Source organism: Helicoverpa zea, chromosome 29, assembly GCF_022581195.2.
Source record: "Helicoverpa zea isolate HzStark_Cry1AcR chromosome 29, ilHelZeax1.1, whole genome shotgun sequence".
NCBI classification, from domain to species: domain Eukaryota; kingdom Metazoa; phylum Arthropoda; class Insecta; order Lepidoptera; family Noctuidae; genus Helicoverpa; species Helicoverpa zea.
This window is the reverse complement of record NC_061480.1, coordinates 3,963,406-3,987,205: the sequence shown is the minus strand read 5'-3', so window position 1 is coordinate 3,987,205 and position 23,800 is coordinate 3,963,406. Positions and strand designations below refer to the sequence as shown.

Here is a 23,800-nt window from a genome sequence, read left to right as displayed (position 1 = left end):
ACTTTTAAGATAAATAGCGACACCACCACCACCCTTTCCGATTCTATCATTTCTGATGAGCACAAACCCCGGAAGAGAATAGCTGGTGGAGGGGAGATGAGGTTTGAGCCAACTCTCAGAAACCAGGACAGCATGAACGTTAGCACCAGAAAAAGCTTCATATAAATCATTGAAATGACTAGGCACACTCTGAGCATTCACATGACAAATATTAAGTAAATGACGATTATTATTATAAAAGGTCCGATGCATGTAGTCACCTAGTGTTTCCGTACATGAACAAAAGCTTGTTTCAGATAAATCAGAACTATTGGCAGAAAGAAAAGAATCATCATTGGATGTCATTGGTTAAAATAAATATACTATATACTAATAAAATATATAAAAAAGATACTGAAGAAAAAACAACAAACAAACAAAAAAAAAAAACTACCCAATTCAATCAGATGGCACAATATATCTCTGCACCACCCACCAGCTGTAACTTAATAAAACCAATTTTACACTGTATAACTAAAATTAACCACTTAAAAGTAAAACATAAAAAAGAATACACAAACCGATGACAATAAAAAAAAAATAGATAAGTGTGCGGGACGGACGTAGCTCAGAAGCAGGTACTATGGGGTGGCTTCGAGACGTTGACGCCCCGTCGGTCGCTGGTTCTTGGACGTCTGGGCGAGTGGACTGTATTTACGATGTGGCGAGAAACAGGAATTTCAGAAACAAGAATACGTTTAGACGGGTTTTAGGCTCTCTGCTACTATAGGTTCAGGGATGCCGGTGAAATAATAAGTCTTCATGTATTTTTCAGGAGTCTTGAAGGGACGAGCTTCGACGCACTTACCATACTACAATTACACTATTTACTTTTCACTATTTACTTGTTACACTATCAAAAATCTATACCGATGACTACGATTGTACGGCGGCGCTTGCGCACCGAATGAGCTCGAAACTTTACCGTGACGAGCACCTCGATTTCTCGTCCCTCCGACCAACTCAGTTTTATTGACCTTTCAATTTAACAGCCGTATTACAAACAATTGGTACATGATATCATTACAGGACACATAGCGTCAGACGCCCCATGAAGTGCGCTACTGAACTATACCACACACACCCTGCATACCTTCAGGGCTGAAATACTATAACCGAATAACTATAAAAAACTATGTGAAATCGGCCCTTAGGTGAAGACTATCTTGAGATAAAAAACAAACTATGGGGGTTATCTCAATACGAAAGGTAGTGTGTGTTAGGGCATTTCATGGGCTATCTGGCGATAGTAATCCTAACAATGTGACCTAAGCCCTAGTATTGTTAATTTGCATGTGAAATGAAAGTCAAAGCACAGACATTATTTATTGCTCTATAACTTAAACTATTAACAATATTTCTATAAATTAAGTTATTTTGTATACAATGAAACCTAGGCTTTCAGTTAAACACTATTTCACTAATGAAAGTCTAGGATTTTTACTATCGAGAAATGTTTACATAGGTAAATCAGGCCTTAAACGGCAGAACTATTAGGTTTATTATACATAATTAGATAGGTTAAGGTTACCGCTACAAGACTATTACAATTTGGTATCAAAAAACGCTATAATTTACAAATTAAATCACTATCAAAATCTGAACACAATTCTATAACAATTTAGAAGGAGGGTGCACGTGAAAAACATACCTTGGCGCGGCTCACGGCACTTTTTGCTCATTACCCTCATCACAAAATTGTTAGAGTATAAATAGTTACGCGCATACACGAACACTCAGGCATTATGATTTTGCACTCGCGGCGCACGGATGCGTCTGTCGCGAACATCTCTCCCGCCGTGCGGCAGAGCGTAGGCACTATCACTTTCACTTTCACTATCACTATTTAGTCTATTAAACGATGACACGATGACACGATGACACGATGACACGATGTAGGGACTCGAAGCGTTGACCCGTAGCGATGACTCGTAGCTCTGGCTCGCAGCGATGCCGCATCTCCGGTGAGCGACGGCGCAGTGATAGCGCCAGGGCGCCGCGACGCCGGTGATGCCGCACTGCCCGGTTACTTAGGCAGCGGCACGAGTTTCTTCGTCGGACGCTTTAGTATGCCACCTGCGGTGCGCACGTCAGCGGTCCGAACTTCACCATCAGCGCCCGGGTAGACGGCCACGACCCGGCCTCGCGGCCAGGTGTTGCGAGGCAGGTTGCCGTCGGCGATGAGGACGGGGTCGCCCAGCTGCAGCGCGGGGCCGCGGGCGTGCGGCTCCCGCCGGTATTGGAGCTCGGGCAGGTACTCGCGCACCCAGCGGCGCCAGAACATGTCGGCGAGTATCTGGGCGCGCCGCCAGTGCTTCTTGCTGTCGATGTCTCGCTCGTCGAACGTGCCGGGGCTCGGCAGGCGTGCCGAGCCGCCCAGCAGGAAATGGTTCGGTGTGATGGACTCGTCGTCGTCGCCGCTCACAGATACGTGGGTGAGCGGCCGGCTGTTGACGACGTACTCGACCTCGCAGAGCAGCGTCGCGAGGACCTCCTCGCGTGGGTGGCGCTCGTGCAGCGTGGCGCCTAGCGCGGTCTTAACGCACCGCACTAAGCGCTCCCAGGCGCCTCCCATGAAAGGCGCGGAAGGCGTGATGAAGCGCCAGGCGATGCCGCGTCGGCTGGCCTCCTCCTGGCAGGCCTCACGCAGCTCACGGTCAGCACCGTGCATGTTGGTGCCGTTGTCGGAGTAGATTTCGGTGGGACAGCCGCGTCGCGCTGCGAACCTGCGCAGCGCCAACACAGCTGAGTCCGCGCTGAGGCTGTGCGCGATCTCGAGGTGAACTGCCCTTGTTGTGAGACACGTGAACAGCGCCACGTATCGCTTATGATGCTGACGACCGACGGTGACTGACAGCGGGCCGAAATAATCAAGCCCAGTGTATGTGAACGGCCTGCGGTGATGAGCTAGGCGTGTCTTGGGGTGGTCGCCGGTTGCCGGCGTCGGCGCGCGCGCGCGACGTATGCGGCAGTGCAGGCAGCGCGCGATGACTTGCTTGACTGTCGGGCGCAGGCGCACAATCCAGTAGTGCTGTCTGACCTCATTCACGACGAGCTCGGTGCCGCTGTGTTGTAGACTACGGTGTGTCCAGTCTATATATAGCTGTGTAATACGGTGATCGCCGTCTAACACAGGCGGACTCTTCACGCTTTTAGCGACTTTATCTACAGCAGCTATGCGGCTTCGCAGTACTATAACTCCGTCGTTTAGTTCTATGCGCAGCGGGTACAGCCGGCTACTACTTGCGACTGTTTTGTTGCTCTCGAGACCGGCTATTTCTTGTTTAAAGGCTTCCTGTTGCACCACACGAACTAACAGCTTCTCTGCTCTTTGAATGTATGTCGCGTCCAATATAATAAACTTGCGTGTGTATATTTGGGCGCGCGCAGCTTCGGCGGGCGCACGGGGCGCTCGCACCGCTCTCGACCAATCAGGATCGTTTTCTTTGTTTTTCCTTGTTCGCTTGTAGAACGTTTTTTCTGTATGTTGTTTTCTACATAACGATATAAACTGTAGTACTCTGGCTGTGGCGCGCAGCAATCGCTCCCACCTTGAAAATCGAGCGGGGTCGGGAACGACGTCTATGAGGTTTGTTGCGCCTGCTTGTATGAGCGTGACTGTTTTTTCCTCGCCTGTCGGTTGACTGTCAGCTGGTGACTCGGTCGGCCATGTCGATGGGTCGTCGTAGAGGAACTTAGGGCCGCAGTACCACTCGTGGTCGGTATGAAAGTGCGTCGGGACGTCGCGGGTGGCGGCGTCGGCTATGTTGCTTTTTGTAGGCACCCAGCGCCACTCTTCGACTCTGCTATTTTCCTCTATGGCGGCCAAGCGATGTGCAACGAATGGCTTGTACGATCTGGCTCCTTTCCTTATCCATGTCAGAACGGTTCTGCTGTCACTCCAGTAGGTCACGGAGGCGGGCTTGACGTTGTGTTCATATATCACTGCGGCTGCGACGCGCGTACCCATCACCGCGGCTTGCAGCTCGAGGCGCGGTATTGACAGCAGCTTCAGCGGCGCCACCTTCGCCTTCGCCATGACGAGGCTGACGTGCACGTTGTTGTCACGGGTCGTTGACCTCCAGTACACCGCTGTAGCGTAGGCCTTCTCACTGGCGTCGGTGAACACGTGTACTTGTATTTCTGTAGCCTCGCTGTACCCAGGATAACAGCGCGGTATGTTTACGTTCTTCAGCTGTTCGAGATGACTTATCCACGCCCTCCACTGGCTTGATAGTTCTTCATCGAGAGGTTGATCCCAGTCGACTCCCCGCCTCCAGGCTTCTTGCAGTATTTGTTTCGCCCTGATTGTTATAGGTGAGGCGAGGCCCAGCGGGTCATACAGCGACATAACTATCTTGAGCGCCTCTCTCTTGGTGGGCGTTTCCTTGTCGAGCAGGCCAGTAGGTAGGCGCGCGAGTTTTAAGTTGAAGCTCAGCTCGTCTGTGTGTGGCTTCCATATCACGCCGAGTACTTTCTCTGTGTTTTCTATATTTCCAAGATTAACAATCTGTGTTGTTTCTTGGCCCGGTACCAATTCACGCAGCACTTCTTCGCTGTTGGATACCCATTTCGTTAGGTCGAAGCGCGCTTTACTATGTATTTCTTGTACTATCTTGATTGTGCGCGTCGCCTCTTCTGTACTTCTGAAGCTATCCAGGTAATCGTCCATGTAATGATTCTTGACTATTGCTTCTACTGCTTCTGGATGTTCGTTCGCATGGCGTTTAGCATTCCAGTTCTTAGCGAATATTGCTGTACACGGTGAACTTGCTGCGCCGAATATTATTGACGTCATTCGGTACTCTTCCGGCGCCCCCTCCCGCCGCTCTCCTCGCCACAGATATCGGAGAGCGTCTCTGTCTTCTGGCTTTACTTTCACCTGCATAAACATTTCAGTGATATCTCCGGAGACGGCGACGCGGTGACGTCGGAATCGCATCATCACGCCGGGCAGTGACTGCAGCAAGTCCGGACCCGTGAGTAGGTAGTCGTTCAGTGACATCCCTCTTGTCTTCGCTGCTGCGTCGTGAACTATACGAAGCTTCTCCGGTTTCATAGGGTTGAAGACGTCGAAGTGCGGCAGGTACCACGTTCTTCCCGGTGTACGTTCAAGGGGCGCTTTCTCTGCGTAGCCCTTTTCTATTAGTGAATCCATCTGCGCCATATACCTAGTCTTCAGAGCAGGATTCTTGTCGAGTTTTTTCTCTATTGATACGAGTCTATTCATCGCAGTCGCGTAGCTGTCCGGCATCTGTATCTCGTCACTCCTCCATAGCAACGCAGTCTGAAGACGTCCATCTTCCAGCTGTACTATACTGCGTTGTAATATATCTTCCGCCCTCTTCTCTGGGTCAGAAGCTGGTCGGCACGGGTTGATGATGAGTGACTCGAGTGCGAAGTATTCACGAAGTTGCTTGTCTATGCTTTCCTCGGCGCTGTTCAGCTGATTGACGTAGTGCACCTGCTGTCCCAGAATCCTAGTGCGGGCACCGTGCAGCACCCAGCCCAAGGGAGTTAACGATGCTATCGGCTGATGCTGGGGCCCTCTTCTGATGTCTGTTGCTAGGAGCAGATGCCAGTTGTCTTGCCCGATGATAATCTTCGGCGTCCCTGCGTTGTACGTCAGCTGATCTGCCAGGTCAAACAGGTGCTTGCAGTCAGCGATGTCATCCTTGCTGATTGACTGCGGCGACAGGTGCAGGCGTGGTATGGTGCGCGCCCTGAAGGGTATCTTCTTCCTATGGCAGGTCGATAGCGTGAGGTCAACTCTCTTCGACGTGGGCGTGTCGATAGTCACGTCGCTGATGGCGCCTATCTTCATCGGCTCGACTGGTCCCTCTGCACCGATCATGTCTGCTAGCTCTTCGTCAATCAGTGACACGGTTGAGCCGTCATCCAGCAGTGCGTAGGTGCGCACTTCTCCCGCCGGTCCGGACAGTTGCACCGGAACGATTTTCAGGAACGCTTGATTTGTGTGGTTGCGTGAACTTGCGACTATTTCTTGTGCTTCTTGTGCGACTTCAGTAGTGCTCGCCTTCTTCTTGTAGTGAAGCAGATGATGGTGTGATGCTGTGCAGCCCTCGATTCCACATCTCTTCTTCTGACATCTGTGTCCGTGCTGACGATGGCGCAGGCAGCGGAAGCACAGGTTGTGCTGCTTGGCAAGTTCCCACTTCTTGTCCGCAGAAGCCTTCACGAACTTGTGGCAGTCTAGCGATCGGTGTCCATCCATCTCGCAGATGCGGCACTTCGATGCGGGCTTCTTGTCTATAGTGGTGTGTGTTCTCTGCGTCACACGTCTAAGTCCAGTAGCTTCACTGATGTTTTCAGGCGGTGCAAACGCGCTGCAGTAGCGAGCTTGTTCGGTGATGAAGTCGCTGAAGAGACCCAAGTCCGGCGTTGACTGGTACTTCTCAGTATATGTCTTGTACCACTGTACACGTAGCGAGTTCGGCAGCTTCTCTGTGAGGATGCGCATAAGCTCGGCGTTCATGAGGTAGTGTTCCTTTTTCAGCGCTCGCAGTGTGACGATGCCACTTCGTACACGGCTGGCGAAAGTGCAGATGTCCTTCGGTGCTTCTCCGCAGCGTGGCAGCCCGCGCAGTCTGTCTGTCTCCGCTTGCGCTATTGAGTCGGGGCGGCCAAACTGAAGCTCCAACTCCTTCATGATGTCATCCGGCCTGGCGTTGCCGATGAGCTCGGAACTAACTGTATCAAGCGCTCTTCCTCGCAGGCTTCTTCTCAGCCTCGCCGTATTTTCCACATCGTTGAAATATGGTCGCGTTGTCTCATAGATGGCGCGGAACGATAGCCATTCTGTATGCAATCCACTAAAGTTCGGCAGCGTCATGATGACTTTCGATGCAGCAGGGTTGTGGTACACCGGTTTCTCTTCGCTTCTATTGCCGGCTAGCGATGCGATGGCGGAGGTGAGTTCCGTGATAAACGGACGGAGCCCTTCACCCCCTGCGGTATCTTCAACTGGTTTCTTCATTGATGAAAGGGCTTCAGTATCGATGGTCTTCGAGGGGGGGGGCTCTGGTTTGTCCAGGGTACCCGGCAGTCTATGTCCTCCCTCGGCGGCGGCGTCTCTTCCAGGAGCAGTACTTATTCCACGCAGGACCGGATTCACTATAACCGCGGAGGGGGGGGGCTCGGGCAGGTCCAGGGTACCTGGTAGTCTATGTCCTCCCTCAGCGGCGGCGTCCTGCGGGTCTGGTTCCGGAGCTTCCTCCAACCAGGAACGGATGTACTCTTCATTGGAATTTCTATCGTCCATATAATCGTCGTCCGATTCTTCCTCGGCCCTCTGAAGTGCTATTTGCGCTAGCTCCAACTTAATCTTCAATAAGTCTTCACGCGCATTTCTAATTTTTCTATTTGATGCCGTCGATCTGTGCGACGGTGCCTTAAGTTCGGTACGGGCGTCAACCCGGGTAGTCAACGGTACAGCTCGGTTGTATGTCTTGTCGCAAGCCTTCAGTGTTCCTCCTGAACTATATTCTTCAGCACTGGTTCCAGGCGGCCTCAGTGATGACGACGCTTCAGTCTGCATCAACGACGACGGCGCTGGTCGCTCTTCACCCCCTCGCGGGGTAGGGGGGCGCGGTCGGTCTTCACCCCCCCGCGGGGCAGGGGGGCAGGGCGGCGCCTCACTTCCCCTCACAGCTGCGGGGCAGGGTAGGTCTTCACCCCCCCTCGGGGGAGGGGGGGGCTGCTCACTCCCCTCGGTGGTGGTTGGAGAGAACGGCGGCTGGTCGTGCACGATGGGGGGTGTGCGGCGGCCCGGTCTGGCGTCGATGATCCAGGCTTGAGCGGCTCTTCCTTGCGATCTTGTCACAGGCATACTTGCTGTTTACAACTCTTCAGTATCTTCAGCTGAGGTTCCTGGCTCGCTTCCCAGGCGATCCGGGTCGCAAGGACCAAACAGATGTGCGGGACGGACGTAGCTCAGAAGCAGGTACTATGGGGTGGCTTCGAGACGTTGACGCCCCGTCGGTCGCTGGTTCTTGGACGTCTGGGCGAGTGGACTGTATTTACGATGTGGCGAGAAACAGGAATTTCAGAAACAAGAATACGTTTAGACGGGTTTTAGGCTCTCTGCTACTATAGGTTCAGGGATGCCGGTGAAATAATAAGTCTTCATGTATTTTTCAGGAGTCTTGAAGGGACGAGCTTCGACGCACTTACCATACTACAATTACACTATTTACTTTTCACTATTTACTTGTTACACTATCAAAAATCTATACCGATGACTACGATTGTACGGCGGCGCTTGCGCACCGAATGAGCTCGAAACTTTACCGTGACGAGCACCTCGATTTCTCGTCCCTCCGACCAACTCAGTTTTATTGACCTTTCAATTTAACAGCCGTATTACAAACAATTGGTACATGATATCATTACAGGACACATAGCGTCAGACGCCCCATGAAGTGCGCTACTGAACTATACCACACACACCCTGCATACCTTCAGGGCTGAAATACTATAACCGAATAACTATAAAAAACTATGTGAAATCGGCCCTTAGGTGAAGACTATCTTGAGATAAAAAACAAACTATGGGGGTTATCTCAATACGAAAGGTAGTGTGTGTTAGGGCATTTCATGGGCTATCTGGCGATAGTAATCCTAACAATGTGACCTAAGCCCTAGTATTGTTAATTTGCATGTGAAATGAAAGTCAAAGCACAGACATTATTTATTGCTCTATAACTTAAACTATTAACAATATTTCTATAAATTAAGTTATTTTGTATACAATGAAACCTAGGCTTTCAGTTAAACACTATTTCACTAATGAAAGTCTAGGATTTTTACTATCGAGAAATGTTTACATAGGTAAATCAGGCCTTAAACGGCAGAACTATTAGGTTTATTATACATAATTAGATAGGTTAAGGTTACCGCTACAAGACTATTACAATTTGGTATCAAAAAACGCTATAATTTACAAATTAAATCACTATCAAAATCTGAACACAATTCTATAACAATTTAGAAGGAGGGTGCACGTGAAAAACATACCTTGGCGCGGCTCACGGCACTTTTTGCTCATTACCCTCATCACAAAATTGTTAGAGTATAAATAGTTACGCGCATACACGAACACTCAGGCATTATGATTTTGCACTCGCGGCGCACGGATGCGTCTGTCGCGAACAATAAGTATGAAAATAGAGAACAAAATATATATAGGAACAATTAGATAACAAAAGCAAAAGTGTAACGGAACGTATCAATCAAACAGGATTTAGTGAAATGTCAAACTTGTCAAAGTTAACTATGTCAGTGACATGCCGTAACAAAACTTATTATTGTTATATAGAACTAGGAGGTGAACATAAAAACTAAAAACATGAATAAAAATTAAACAAGAGGGTACACTACTTTGATAAGTTTGTAAAAAGCAAAAGCGCATAAATTTACGTAAGTTGCGTTACAAAAGCCAAAGCGGATATAATGATATTGGCTAGAAAAGCGACATTGCTACAAGTAGGTGTAAGAATGTAAACATTAAGCAAATCGTAAGCAGTTACCAAAAACTCCAAGCATATATGATATTTTATGGCTTGCCCCGAGCAGCCGCTGTCGCATCCGCAGAACCTTTGGGGTATTTCACCAGCAACGGCTCAAGTTCAGCCAGGGAAGATATTTTATGCCGACTGCCATCAGAAGATTTAATTACTATAGTCCCTTCTTGGGTCCAACAAAACCGCATACCAAAATGCAGACGCGCCCTGTTGAATACAAGCTGCCTTGTCCGAGTCAAGAACTCTTTGATAGCAATTGAAGAACCCTTCAAGGCCGTTTTAGCCCTCCAAACTGTGGACTTCTGACTCACATCACCAAACTTTACCAATATGGGTCGGGGACGGTCCTTGTTTGACGTTCCAAGGCGATGACACGTGGTGATATTGTCTGCAGTTATATCCCTGATCAATAATTTATTCTGAAGGACCTCAAGAACATGGGCTTTGCTGTCCTTATCATCTTCGGGGAGCCCAGTGAAGATAAGCGCTTTGCGACGACTCCTCATCTCCAATGCATCCACTACTTTGGAGCACTCTAGAATCTGGGTCCTTAAAAGGCCCAACATAGAGAAGACCAACTCACGGAAACAGCGGAATTCCTCAGCAAGCTTGGCAACAGTGTTTGACTTCGGGAGGCTAGCAGACTGGATCTGTGTTTCCATCTCTGACAACTTGTTCAAGATGAGCTCCTCCAAGTTCTTCTGCGTAGCTTGAACATCGGCAAGTTGTACTTGTGACATTTTAGTGTTTGCAGTGATAGTGCCAAAATGTAGTGCAAGTGAACAGCTGGTAGGTGGTGTTCAGCAAGTGCTATTATTTACATAACACTCTAATGTCAGTCTGTAGTAGAGAGTACCAATATATTACTCCCAACACAAAGAAATAAAGTTTTATCTATTAAATTAATAATTAATTTACAGAGCACAACAAAAACACGTCTTTACTTTCACCTACCCTCGAGAAAAAAAAGAATTTAAACTTACTACTTACTTACTTTTTTACTAACTTACGTTAATATAGAATAATTCAAACTAGTTTTATGAAACAAAACTTCTCAATATTTACTTTTTCAGTTCCTTCCAGCCGTTGAATTCGGCCATTGTTGTAATATGACTATGTAAAATATGAAGCTTTTTATGTAAATAAAAGTATAATTTTATACTCCGTTCGAGACTTTTATTTTTTAAATCCCGGCTTTTTAGGTGCTGACTAGAGTTAAATTATTCAATTTTATACTTATGTCCGGGGGCATCCACGGATATATAATAATCTTTTTCATATCGTACTCGCCAATCTTTATGACGGCTCCGAACATCACGTGAATCGCTGCATAGAAAAGTGCGCGAAGAGTATAGGCATAGGCTATAGCTTATCCGACCCCTGGTAGATGTTTAATGACATTTTGTAATTCAAATATTGCACAATTTAAATATCATTGCGCAATTTTTAAATATTGTGCAATCAAATTGACCGTCTTGGGAGCGACTTACAATAAGCATAACACTTACGGGTATGACTGTCCTGTGCTAGGTAGTAAGATGCGAGCTGCCATTAAGTTTGGCGGGAACGGTATCGGATTTGTAAATAGTTTCTGTTTATGCGATATCACTAGATGGTTAAAAAAGTAGTCTATATTTGTCCGAGAAAGCTTAACAAACACATTCACTTTCATCTATTAATTCTCCTTTTGGAAAGTCGGTTGAAGTTTACAGCAAACATTTAAAGACCAAAACATAATCGATCGATTAACTTCTACATTACCACGAAATGCACAGCACTACGAGAACTGTCAATGTCAAACTACAAAATGACAGACAGGAAAATGAAAATGTTTACGCTCGCATTTTTACCTACTAAAATCTAACTATTTCCACAAATATTATTACAGAACTCGTTACTTGAATTACAATGGCCAGCAGATTACTATTCGAAGAAGATATTTCAGAAAACAATGTCAAAAATATTGAAATACAGCAAGAAGCTACAAATGAAAGTAACAATACTGAAGCTACCAAGATGATAAATGAGAAAATGGCTGATAAAAAAACACCAAATAACCACGATGTTGATCATAATACAGTAGATGTATCAAATGTTATCCAAGAAAATTCAACCAACAATACAACAGCTGACATAGTTGAAGAGTATAATGGTAAGTTATATATATTTTATTAATCATTGTAGATAGATTTATAACTTTATCAGCTTACTGTTATTATGTAAACAAGTCCTTGTGAACATACATAAAGAGCGTCTATGGAGTTTCTTGCCGGCTCTTCTCCATGAGACCAACTTTTTGGGACTGTGCAACTAGTGTGACTTTTCATAAAAGCCTGCCAATGCCTTTTTGTAATAAAAAAAACATTTGACTTTCTCAGGGGATAAAATTTCTGAATTACCGGCAGAACAGAATGGTATAACCTCAGGCTCGGAAGGTGTTAAACAAAAGCCTAAGAAGAAACCCTCAGAGTTGGAACTGCTTGGTGTGGACACAAAGACTATTGCAGAGTGGGATGCTCAGTTTGATGTGTTTGGAGCTGATAGTCAAATTTATAGGAAGTATAAGTTGAGGAAAGTGGATCAACAGTGAGTATAGTTCTAGTTTTAAAAAACTTCTGCCAGTGGTTTCTTCTAGTTCCATGGTAGGGGACAAAAACCTCTATCCTCCTGGTTAAGCTACATACAAATTAATTCAAAATTCTAATTAGTTCAACATTATATAATCCAAGGTAATAAATTACAGTAGTAAATAAAATAATGATTGATACAGGACCTTCTCATTTTTAAAGTTATAATAGGGCCTGGATAAATATTAATAGTTAATACATATTTTTAATGTACGCGATTTTCTTAAATAATTGTTTAATATTACAGAATATCATACAAGGAGCCTGCCAACTTCCCACTGGAGCGCTGCAGCAGCCCAGATGAACCAGCATCTTCAAATGACCCTTCATCTCTTACGTGCCCCACCTGCGAGCTGACCTTCGACTCCAAACGGGCTCTCCACCTCCATGTGCGTCACCATAGCAGCACCATCAGAGAGTTCAAATGCTCAATATGTTCAGAAAACTTCAAAAAGAATGCAGACTTAGTAGCCCATAAAGTAGTACATAGCTCGGAATCATTTGTCTGTGAACGCTGTAAGCTGGCCTTCTCCAATCACTGTGATTATCTTCTACATAATGTTATACATGCTGGCACTAAGGATATTCAATGTCCTGAGTGCGGACTGCAATATGGCAGAAAAAATTACAGCATTCATATTAAGATACATTTTAGTAAAAAACCCAGCTGTAATTCTGAAGAGAAGTTAGTAAATAAAACGCCATCTAGTAAATTTGAGTGCATAGAATGCGGTTTAACGTTGAAACACAAAAAAGGATTAGAGTATCACATGATTATGCACACTGGGGTTAAAATACACCAGTGTTTATATTGTGGGAGGTGTTTTTCTACACTTAGCGCGAGGAATGTTCATATGAGAGTGCATACAGGAGAGAAACCTTTTTCGTGTGATATCTGTGGACACAAAGCTCGTCAACAGACTGACATTAAACGTCATAAAATGACACATGCGACTGAGAAAAAGGTCTCATGTGAAGTGTGTTCGAAAAAGTTTTTGCATAAAGAGTCTTTAGTTAGTCATATGCGTTCTCATACTAAGAAGGATTTGTATGAGTGTCCGGTATGTGAGCACAAGGTGACGACCTCAGGAGGTCTGAGGGTGCATATGATGATGAAACATACGAAGGAGCGACCCGTAGAGTGCACTTTTTGTAACAAAAAGTTTATTAATAACAACCAGTATAGGAAACACACGAGGAGTAAGAAACATAAGAGGCATGCGTACGGACATATGAAACAGTTGAAAACTGATTGATTTTAATTGATATTTTTGATTTTTATCAGTTATATATTGTCTCCCATTTATTTATTTTTTCTTTTAAAAGAATACTTTTTAATTTAATGTAATTATTAATGTTTAAAAAAGTAGCGATATGTATAATATATGTCATTTAGCGAAATGTACTTATAGTTAATTGAACCAAATAAGAATCGGATTTATATTAAGTACATTTGCGAATAATGATTGCATTTGTTTTTGATCAATAAAAACTATTTGGTTTTAACGCTTTTTTATTTATTCATCTATGTACAGTATTGATTGCTATATAGATACTTGAGAAAAAGCCTATTTAATTTCACTCTATCCAAATAGCTAGCAATAGTTGTAATACGAATATGTAAAATATGAAACTTTTTATGTAAATAAAAGTATAATTTTATACTCCGTTCGAGACTTAACTTTTTGGCACACCAATCTTTTACACATCGTATCGCCAATCTTTACAGCGGCTCCGAACATCGCGTATAGTTACAGGCACGGATATTGAGCTCTCGGCGGAAGAGTGGGGATCGCTTTACGCACTGTACACATAAGGCAATAAACCAATAAATCGCTTCTGCGCAGGTGAAGGTCAGGGCTCAATATCCGTGCCGATAACTATAAATCGCTGCGGATCGCTGCAAGGATCCCTAGAAGAAAAATGATCTTTGTTTAGACGACTCCTAGCATACCTACAATAAAATTGTGCAATGCTAATCTTCAATGTCAATAGTTTTGCATAAAACCGACCAGCATTTGGATGTAACATTAAAACTGACCGTCTAGGGAGAGCCTTACAGTACACATACAAGTTGATTATGGCTTTTTTAATTGTATCTATTCACCGTAACTACTGTTTATGATGAATAGAGATTCTTCTCCTTTTTTAAAAAGTCGGTTGAAGTATTCAGCAAACAGTAATCTTTTTAAAGACTAAAACATAATCGATCGATTAACTTATATAAACATGCACTGCACTACGAGAACTGTCAATGTGACAAGGAAATGTTTACGCTCGCATTTTTTGCCCCGGGTTTGTGCATTTTGGCTCGCGATTTTTCCAAAACAAGAATATATTTTTAATAAATTAAAGTAATTCTGCTTAATTATTATACAGCGGCCGTTAACAGATATCTAAACAAAAAAGAGATCTTTTAAAAGGTTGGTTACGTTGAAAAACTTTGTACGAACTTTTAAATGCAAAAATATTTAACTTGCTACCTAGCTATAAACGTGTACCTTAATGATTTTAATTTCGACTATCTGTTGTACGAATAAGTTATATTTTTATTAAATAACACAAGCTGTTTCCCCGCCGTTTCACCCATGTCCTGGGGAACGTCTTCCCTTCATCATCATCATCATCATCATCATCATCTCAGGCATAGGACGTCCACTGCTGAACATAGGCCTCCCCCTTAAATCTCCACAGATACCTGTTGGAGGCGACCTGCATCCAGCGTCTTCCCTTACTTGGACAAAATTTATACGTTATTCTGGGATGGCCTAGCTTTCCAACAGTAAAAGACTTTTTCAAATTGGTGCTATAGTTTAAATGCTTTTAGGGAACAAACAAAAAAATATTATTTTTACTTTATTACTCTAACCCACATTTGAATATTTACACAAATATTATTACAGGACTCATTCGCTAATTAAAATGGCCAGCAGATTACCAATCAAAGAAGATATTTCAGAAAACAATGACAAAAATATTGAAATACTGCAAGAATCTACAAGTCAAAGTGATAATTTAGATAAAAATGACCAAACTACTCATGCCACGGAGATGATAAATGAGAAAATGGCTGATGAAATATCAAATAACACACAGGTTAATAATAACCATGAAGTTGAGGATAATACAGCGAATATATCAAATGTTACTGAAGAAAATTCAACCAAAAACACTACAGCTGACGCAATTGAAAATTCTAATGGTAATTACATATTTTTTTTTATATCGTTGAATAGAGTTAGATTAGATTAGATTAGATTACTCGGGCTGGTTTCCGCAACTCCACGACAAAGCGCGTATTTTGCGTGTGAGGGTGATAATGGGTGTTTATTCACTCGATCCACCCCAACTCCTCGAGAAAAGCCAGCAGAGGTTTAATTCTGCTGACTATCTCTTGGATAGTACCTGGGTTACCGAAGTACTTAGCCCTGTATATGGCGGTTTCAGGGCAGTCTAGTAGCACGTGTGCCGCTGTTTCTTCTTCCCCCATGCAGGCTCTGCATAAGGGACTGTCTGTAACTCCTATAACATAGAGGTGTTTATTGAAGGAGCCGTGTCCAGTTAGAACTGCCGTAAACTTACGTAAATTCTGCTTTGATAGGCCCATCAGCTGTTTAGTGAGGCGATCGTTGATGGTCGGGAGGGCCATCTTCGCCTGCCTGCACGCGCTGTGGTTAGTCCAGAGGTGGTTGTGTTTGTGCCTAGTACGCTGTCTTACCAGTGTTCGTAGGTGGCCGAAGGGGAGTGGCAGTATGGGTTCTGGTCCTACTGCTGTTTGGTCTGATCCCCTTCTCGCCAGCTCATCCGCTGCATCGTTGCCTCGGGAGCCACTGTGTCCTTTTATCCATTGAATGGTTATGTTATTTAAACTGCCTACCTTGTTTAACCGTTGGTGGCACTCGTGTATAAGGCCGGAGTTTGCGCAGTGTTTGCTTAGGGCCTGTATTACTGCCATGCTATCTGAGAGTATTCGGATAGAGTGACCGGTTACTTCCCGCTTTATGACTGCTTCGGCCGCTAGGGAGATGCCTATACATTCAGCTTGGAATACTGTATTATGTACTCCTAGGGGTGTGAATATGTGTATGTTTAGGTCTTCTGAGAAGATGCCTGAACCTGTGCCGGTGCTTGTTTTGGATCCGTCGGTGAAAATTCTTAGTTCTTTGGGATTATGTCCCTCGTAACGATGATCCTCAAAAAGTTGGATCCTGTATTTCTTATCGAATATAAAGACTTTGGGTATGCGGTCGTTTATAGCCTGCATAATGGGAAAGTCTGCATAAAGATTGTTTAGTATAGTTGTGTGTTTTGTAGGCAACTTGCTCCAGAGATTAAGGGTTTTGAGTCTTAGAGCCGTCATTGCTGCTTCTTGCTGTGCAAAGAGGTTCAGCGGCGGCAGACCTAGCATGGCTTCCAACGCTGCCGTTGGTGTTGTCCTCATGCCACCTGTGGCTGCCATGCAGGCTTGTCTTTGGACTCGCGCCAGTTTATTTGCGACTGTAGTTTGGTCGGTTTTGGGCCACCAGACTAAGGCGCCGTAAGTGATCATGGGGCGGATCACTGTTTTGTATAGCCATAGTATTATCTTAGGGGATAAGCCCCATTTCTTCCCTATCATTTTCTTACATTGCCAAAAGGTAATGCTGGCTCTGTTTACTTTATTGTCTATATGATTACTCCATTTCAGCTTACTGTCCAGAGTGACGCCAAGGTATTTGACTTCGTTGGATAGTTTGAGTTCTGTATTGAAGAGTTTAGGTAGTTTGTACGGTCCCAACGTTCGTTTGTTTGTGAACATGACTAACTCAGTCTTGGTGGGGTTTACTGAAAGGTCAAATTCCCTGCACCACTGTTCTACGATTCGTAGGGCCTGTTGAGTAAGGTTGCAGATAGTGTCAGTTACCTTGCCTGAGATGAGGATGGCAAGGTCATCCGCATAACCTATTGTGTAGTCGTGGTTTGCGTTTAGTTTTGTGATGAGATCATTAATCACTAGATTCCACAGGAGCGGGGACAGTACCCCTCCCTGTGGACATCCTCTGGCTATTAGTGCTGATTTGTCATCATCTTCAAAGCGTACCACGCGTTTGCTGAGCATGTTTGTGATCCAATCAGTTAGCATCGGGTTAACTCTGTGTCTGAGTAAACTCGTTGTTATGCTAACGAAGTTTGTTTTATCAAAGGCTCCCTCAATGTCTATAAAGGTGCCAAGGCAGATGCCTTTTTGTTCTATTGCCTCCTCTATCCGGCTTACTACCAGATGAAGCGCTGATTCTGTTGATTTCCCCGAGCTATATGCGTGCTGATTCGGATGCAGGGGGTTGTTTCTTAGCGCACCGTCCCTCAGCTCTCGCTCACATAACCTTTCCAGGGTTTTTAGAGCAAAGGATGTCAGGCTGATTGGTCTGTAAGATTTTGCGCTTGTGTAGTCTCCTTTACCTGGCTTTGGGATAAAGACTACTTTGACCTCCCTCCATTTTTTGGGGACATATCGAAAAGCCAGGCATGCTCTCATTAGTCTTAATAGTCTATATGAGATGTATGGTCCTCCCCATTGCAGGAGCGCTGGGAAGATTCCGTCCGGACCTGCTGCTTTGTATGGGTGGAAGCTTTGAATTGCCCAATGGAGTTTTTCCATTGTGACGATTTTTTGTGCGTATGACCAATCTTCTTCAGTTGGTGTTTGTGTTACCTCATGCCATTCTACATTTTGCGTGAAAACGCATCCTGGGAAGTGGGTCTCAATTAGGACGCGCTTCGTTTCTTCCGGCGATGTGGTATGTGTGTTGTCTGGTTTTCGGAGAGTGCCCAGACCAGGTGTGTTTTGTTGTGCTAGGATTTTCCTTACCCTGTTTGCTTGTTGACAGGACTCGATGTTACCACAGAACTTGCGCCATCCCCTGGTACTTCGGAATCTGATGCATTTCTTGTACCTTGATTTGGCCGCCTTATAGTCGTCCCAATCCTCGTCGGCACATGTATTCATTGCTCTGTTTAGAGTTTTTCTCACTTGTTTACGCCTGCGTTCTAGTTCCGCACCCCACCATGGTTGTTTCCCTGGTGTTTTCTGGTATGCAGTTTCGGGGCAGGCTGTTTGATAGCTGTCTATCATTGACTGTGTGAGGTAGCTTACCTGTTCGTCAATTTGTTCTGTGTCCACGTAATTTGTAGGGTCCCCGAGTTGCGCAAGTTTGGTGCTGAGCGTACGGGTGTACGTCGCGCGGTCCGTATTGCGTGGGTTCCGTTTCGGTGGTGTTTCTTGTATACAGACCTGTAGGTCAAAGCGGATCCATCTGTGGTCTGAGCAAGATGCCTCCTTAGAGACATGCCATCCTGTGATTAGCTCCGCTACGCTCTCTGATGCGAGAGTCAGGTCTATAATTGTTTGACTTCGTCTAGTGACGAAAGTTGGTTCTGATCCAGTGTTTATTAGTGATAGGTTGGTTGTGAATAAGTAATCAAATAAGGTCTTACCCCTATCGTTGTGTGTATCCATTCCCCACAAAGGGTGGTGTGCGTTGGAGTCAGTACCGATAATCACTTCCTTCCCTTCTCTCTCGCAGTGATTCACCAGGCGGGCGAGGTCGTAGGGAGGAGGCTCCTCTGCTTCGGGCATGTATACCGAGGCGAGGGTGATCTCCATGTTTAAAGCAGGTTGCTGTATTGAGATGGCAGATTGGTCTCTGCAACAGAAATCTGATAAAAACTGTGTTTTTATGTTTTTTGTTGTATAGATGCACGCCCTGGGATGGTCGTGATGTATGTCTACGTGAATCTTACCTCCAAGATTGGAGAGTCCTCTGATTTGGCCGGCCCTGACCCACGGCTCCTGGATTAGGGCAATGGCCGTGTGTTGAACCTCCAACCATTTGCGCAGCTGAGCCGTCGCGGTTTGGCTGTGGTGGAGGTTTGCTTGGAGGATTTTAATTGTCGACGAAGAAGGGGACGCCATCGCAGATTGCGCCCTCCTCGTCTCCTCCAAGCTGTAGCCCGGCCAGCAGGTCCCCGGACTCGACTTCGTCCCCCTCCAGGTCTGAACCCGTCAGAAGGGCTTCTTCCGGGTCGTCGTCCTGTGAGGGGACGGTTGCGGGTACGGGCACCGCAGGGCCCTCGGTGGGGCCAGCGCCCTCGCTGGTCGTGGTACTTGTGCCAGGCTGTTTCTGGATGGTGAAAGTGGCGGGGTCCCATCCCGGCGGAGTATCGGCAAACTTGCCGTTGTGACCCTGGAATTTCACGTACACCGCACCCAGCCCGAAGGCGAGGCGGCGCCCGGACTTCATCAGGGTCGCGATTTGTTCCTCCGGGATTCCCACCACCACAAAGCTGGCGCCTTGCTGCTTCTCCTGTCTTTGGAGCACCCACCTGTCGACCGCGATCTGCGGGTTCTGGTATGCCAGAATCCGCCCGATGTCTCGCGAGTCGGTGATGGCCCCCTGTTCATTAGGGATCAGGATGCCACACCTGATCCTTCGTGTAATTTCCGACTGGCTCTTGATGATCAGCTGGTGGCCGGTTGAAAGGGCCAAGTCGGCGATGGTTTTTTGAAGCCATGTCAAAGTGTGGTCGTTGGAGCACCACAGCTTCAGGACGCCTTCTGTGTAAACCGGCTTACCATTAAAAGCTGGCCCCGGTTGTTTGTTGTTCGGGGACCATGCCTCCTTTAGGATGGTCTTCTGTATCCCCGTCAGTATCGTGTCCGCTACGTCCTTTGTTAGGATCCCGGTGTGGCCGCATGTAACTGCGATGCACAGGGACTCCTTGGTTGCTTGAGCGTAGCTTACCCGAGGAGTGGCCCGCTTGGACGGGTCCAGGCACTGTCGTTTGCGCTTCCCACGGGGCGAAAGTGTCTCGTTCAGAGCGCGTTTGGCAGCTGTCTGTACCTCACCTGCAGGGCTTATTGTTTCGTCCCCTTCCTTCACCGGCCTGCCGGCCCCCGCGCCCGGCGGACGACCACTCGGTCCAGGTCGGCTTTCGCCTGCCTGGGCCTGTGTACGCCCACCGGCACAGAAGCATGGCTGGCCGGAGGTTGGGGCAGCGGGTAGAGCTGGTGTGTCGGGCGCGGCGTTCGCGTTCATGCGCGCTCGCCTGCGCTGGCGTGGGTTGATCTTCCTCTTCTTGGAGCTCACGCCATGTTGGTTTTGGTTAGGGCGTTGGGGTTGTGGAGTTTGTTTCCCCTTGCCCTTGCGTTTTTGCACCTGCCATGCGGAGGAGAAGTAGTCCTCAGTCCGGGTTACCGTATCCGCGTTGACGGAGGCAGATGGCCCGGAGGTGCCGGCATGTGGAGCAATTTGCTCGGTGTGCTGTGTTATGTGAGGACCGCCGAGGGGGTGAGCCGCCGACGGAACCGTCACGGGGGTGCTTGGGTCGGTACTGGTTTTACCCGTACCTATAACCCTCGCCCTGTTTGTGGAGTCGGTACCAGCTTTACCTGGTCCCTTCCTCCTGCTTTGACGTTTGGTCTTCGGCACGGTTCTCGCCATGCCTGGACCTTTGTCGCATTTGCCCACGGGGGCAGAATGCGCGGTGTTCGCGCAGGTCGTAGGAGTGTCGTCGGCTTTCGCTGACTCCACCCTTACGCCGGTAAAATTTATTTTAGTGTTATCCATATTTTTGATTATTTTAGTTTCATCTACCGAGCTCCCACCCTCCATGGAGCCCGCAACTGGGAGCGCCCTACTGAAGGTAGGCACGCTAGGACTACCCGGTAGATATAGGAACGCGAGGCTGGCTTACAGTGCGACATCGGGCACTCGATCAGGCTGGAGTCTGGAGCAGAAAGTCCCGACTTCCAACCTTCACTTGCACCGTCAGCATGACCTTCACCACCGCTACGGCCGCCCAAGGACGGCTTTCGCGGACCCCACGTCCCTCGCCTGTGGCCCTCTGACGGGACACGATTGGCCATTTCCCTAACCCATGGCTCTAAGGTAGGGCAACCGTTTCGCGTGAAATCCAGACCAAAGGGGGCGTGTTGCCGCACGGACGCATTACCGCCAGCGCCGCTTGGCTCAACCCCCCAGGATTCCTTCATCCCCACTTACGGCGCTCGACTGCGCAGGTCCTAGCGCAGGTGACTGTTTACTCCTACCCGCCATCATCAGAGAATAAGTGATGGACGGGCCCGCAACCACTTAGTCACAAGGATCACGGTAAGGAGTGGAGTTGGATTGTGGAGGGGTTGGGGGAAAAACTGGGAAAGGGTTAGGAGTTTGACTGGGGTTGGAAGTGACTGTATGTGCGAGGGATGGGTATGTGCGCTGTGCACACGACAGGACTTTGAAGGGGTGGGATGGGGGAGAAGCAGCTCTTAGCATAGGCAGGAGGGCGAGACCGAAGTCTTCCCTGCGACCTAAGGTCCCGGGTGACGCCGGTGTTACAGGCTCGAACTGTACCACGCACTTGGAGGCGGCTGGGGAGAACGTCAACCCAACGTTGAATAGAGTTGCAGTTTACCTTATATATGAATTAAATAACCCTATGTACCTATGCATTTTATACCTTATAAATCAGCTTACTACTTATGTAACACAACATATTACTTCTTTAAAAGAGTGTCTATGGAATTTCTTGCCGGCTCCGATTTTGAAACCGTGCAACTAGTGTGACGTTTCCGTTTCATAAGAGCCTGCAAATGCCTTTTTGTAATAAAAACATTTGACTTTGACAGATGAAGTACCGGCTGAAAAAAATGGTATTACCTTCAGCTTGGAAGGTGTTAAACAAAAACCTAAGAAGAAACCGTCCGAGTTGGAATTGCTTGGTGTGGACACTAAGACAATTGCAGAGTGGGATGCTCAGTTTGTTGCGTGTGGAGCTGATAGTCAACTTTCTAGGAAGTATAAGTTGAGGAAAGCGGATCAACAGTGAGTATAATGTTTTGTTTTCAACTAGCCGTTTTCTCGCGGCTTGCAACTGCCTCCCATGGCAACTACTGCCGCTGAATATATGTTACTATGTTACTCTGGAAGACTGTACCTTCCAACAGAAAAAAAATTTCAAATCATTTCAGTATTTTCTGAGCTTTTAACAAATAAAAAAAATGTTTGCTCTTTATAATATTATTATATGTAGATTCAGAAAAAAAAATATTGGAACTGTTTTTGGATAGAACCAAGAAATTACAATAGCAAATAACAAAATGAAAACACTATATACAATAATCATTTAATATTACAGAGTATCATACAAAGAGCCTGCCAACTTTCCACTAGAGCGCTGCAAAGGCCCTGCAAAAGCCCTGCCTTGCCCTGCAAAAGCCCTGCCCCGCCCTGAAGTTCCACCTGCAGATGTCTCTTCATCCCTCACGTGTCCCACCTGCGAGCAGACCTTCGACTCCAAACGGGCTCTCCACCTCCACGTGCGTTACCATGGCAACACCATCAGAGAGTTCAAATGCTCAATATGTTCAGAAAACTTCAATAACAATGCAGACTTAATAGCCCATAAAGTAGTACATAGCTCGGAATCATTTGTCTGTGAAAGCTGCAAGCTGGCCTTCTCGAACCACTGTGATTATCTTCTACATAATGTTATACATGCTGGCACTGAGGATATTCAATGTCCTGAGTGCGGACTGCAATATGGCAGAAGAAATTACAGTGTTCATATTAAGACACATTTTAGTAAGAAATCCGGCTGTAATTCTGAGAAGAAGTTAGTAAATAAAACGCCGTCTAGTAAATTTGAGTGCATAGAATGCGGTTTAACGTTGAAAAACAAAACAAGATTAGATTATCACATGATTATGCACACTGGGGTTAAAATACACCAGTGTTTATACTGTGGGAGGTGTTTTTCTACACCCAGCATGAGGAATGTTCATATGAGAGTGCATACAGGAGAGAGACCTTTTTCGTGTGACATCTGTGGATACAAGGGTCGTCAGCACACTGACCTTAAACGTCATAGAATGACACATGCGAACGAGAAGAAGTTCTCATGTGAACTGTGTCCAAAGAAGTTTCGACGTAAAGAGTCTTTAGTTACTCATATGAGTGTTCATACTAAGACGGATTTGTATGAGTGTCCGGTGTGTGAGCACAAGGTGACGACCTCAACCGGTATGAGGATGCATATGTTGATGAAACATACGAAGGAGCGACCTGTAGAGTGCACTGTTTGTAACAAAAAGTTTATTAACAATAATCTGTACAAGCAACACACGAGGAGTAAGATACATATGAGGCAAGTGTACGGACATATGACACAGTTGAAAACTGATTGATTTTAATGAGGGTTTTCTAAAATGGCGTCCACGAGGTGGCAGCACCGAGTCGTCAGGTCCAGGTAACTGTCAAAGTGCTTATCTTTACTATGAATAGTGAACGATTTTAGTGTTTTTTTATTTTTATTTTATAATTAAAGCACTGCATTATTGTTTTACTATTGAGGTTGAGTAAATAAAAAAAACTAAATCATATTGTGTTAACAAATTTTTCAACAAGCTTTTCCTTAGTACCAGTGACTTTTGCACCCTCTCTCTTAGCTCAATTTTTAGTTCGGAAACCTTATTCTGACCGTAGTCCATAATAAAATCAATAACACTTCCAATATAACAGAATTTCAATAAACAATAAGTTCGGACCCTACAAT

The 23,800-nt window shown here is 46.0% G+C and overlaps 3 protein-coding genes across 3 annotated transcripts; 2 read left to right on the top strand and 1 right to left on the bottom strand.

Moving 5' to 3' along the window:
- Positions 1-804: 804 nt before the first annotated feature.
- LOC124644100 lies at positions 805-8,273 on the bottom strand. The gene is made up of 2 exons (XM_047183313.1): positions 8,233-8,273; positions 805-8,072 (listed from the first exon to the last, which is right to left on the bottom strand). Exon 2 carries the CDS (start codon positions 7,886-7,888, stop codon positions 2,066-2,068), a length of 5,823 nt encoding a protein of 1,940 aa, XP_047039269.1. The 5' UTR covers positions 7,889-8,072; positions 8,233-8,273; the 3' UTR covers positions 805-2,065.
- A 3,078-nt stretch (positions 8,274-11,351) lies between these two features.
- Positions 11,352-13,714, top strand: LOC124644103 (zinc finger protein 664-like). The gene is made up of 3 exons (XM_047183315.1): positions 11,352-11,733; positions 11,960-12,167; positions 12,456-13,714. The coding sequence occupies exons 1-3, from the start codon at positions 11,490-11,492 to the stop codon at positions 13,462-13,464; spliced, it is 1,461 nt and encodes a 486-aa protein (XP_047039271.1). The 5' UTR covers positions 11,352-11,489; the 3' UTR covers positions 13,465-13,714.
- A 669-nt stretch (positions 13,715-14,383) lies between these two features.
- On the top strand, positions 14,384-23,451 carry LOC124644101 (zinc finger protein 19-like). Its single transcript, XM_047183314.1, has 4 exons — positions 14,384-14,631; positions 15,112-15,410; positions 21,876-22,071; positions 22,385-23,451. Exons 2-4 carry the CDS (start codon positions 15,131-15,133, stop codon positions 23,430-23,432), a joined length of 1,524 nt encoding a protein of 507 aa, XP_047039270.1. The 5' UTR covers positions 14,384-14,631; positions 15,112-15,130; the 3' UTR covers positions 23,433-23,451.
- The last annotated feature ends 349 nt before the right edge of the window (positions 23,452-23,800 follow it).

Coding starts and splice junctions, on each gene's coding strand:
- LOC124644100 (XM_047183313.1), bottom strand. CDS start 7,888: ATGCCTGTGACAAGATCGCAAGGAAGAGCCGCTCAAGCCTGGATCATC.
- LOC124644103 (XM_047183315.1), top strand. CDS start 11,490: ATGGCCAGCAGATTACTATTCGAAGAAGATATTTCAGAAAACAATGTC. Junction 11,734..11,959: donor CATAGTTGAAGAGTATAATG/GTAAGTTATATA, acceptor TGACTTTCTCAG/GGGATAAAATTTCTGAATTA. Junction 12,168..12,455: donor TTGAGGAAAGTGGATCAACA/GTGAGTATAGTT, acceptor TTAATATTACAG/AATATCATACAAGGAGCCTG.
- LOC124644101 (XM_047183314.1), top strand. CDS start 15,131: ATGGCCAGCAGATTACCAATCAAAGAAGATATTTCAGAAAACAATGAC. Junction 15,411..21,875: donor CGCAATTGAAAATTCTAATG/GTAATTACATAT, acceptor TGACTTTGACAG/ATGAAGTACCGGCTGAAAAA. Junction 22,072..22,384: donor TTGAGGAAAGCGGATCAACA/GTGAGTATAATG, acceptor TTAATATTACAG/AGTATCATACAAAGAGCCTG.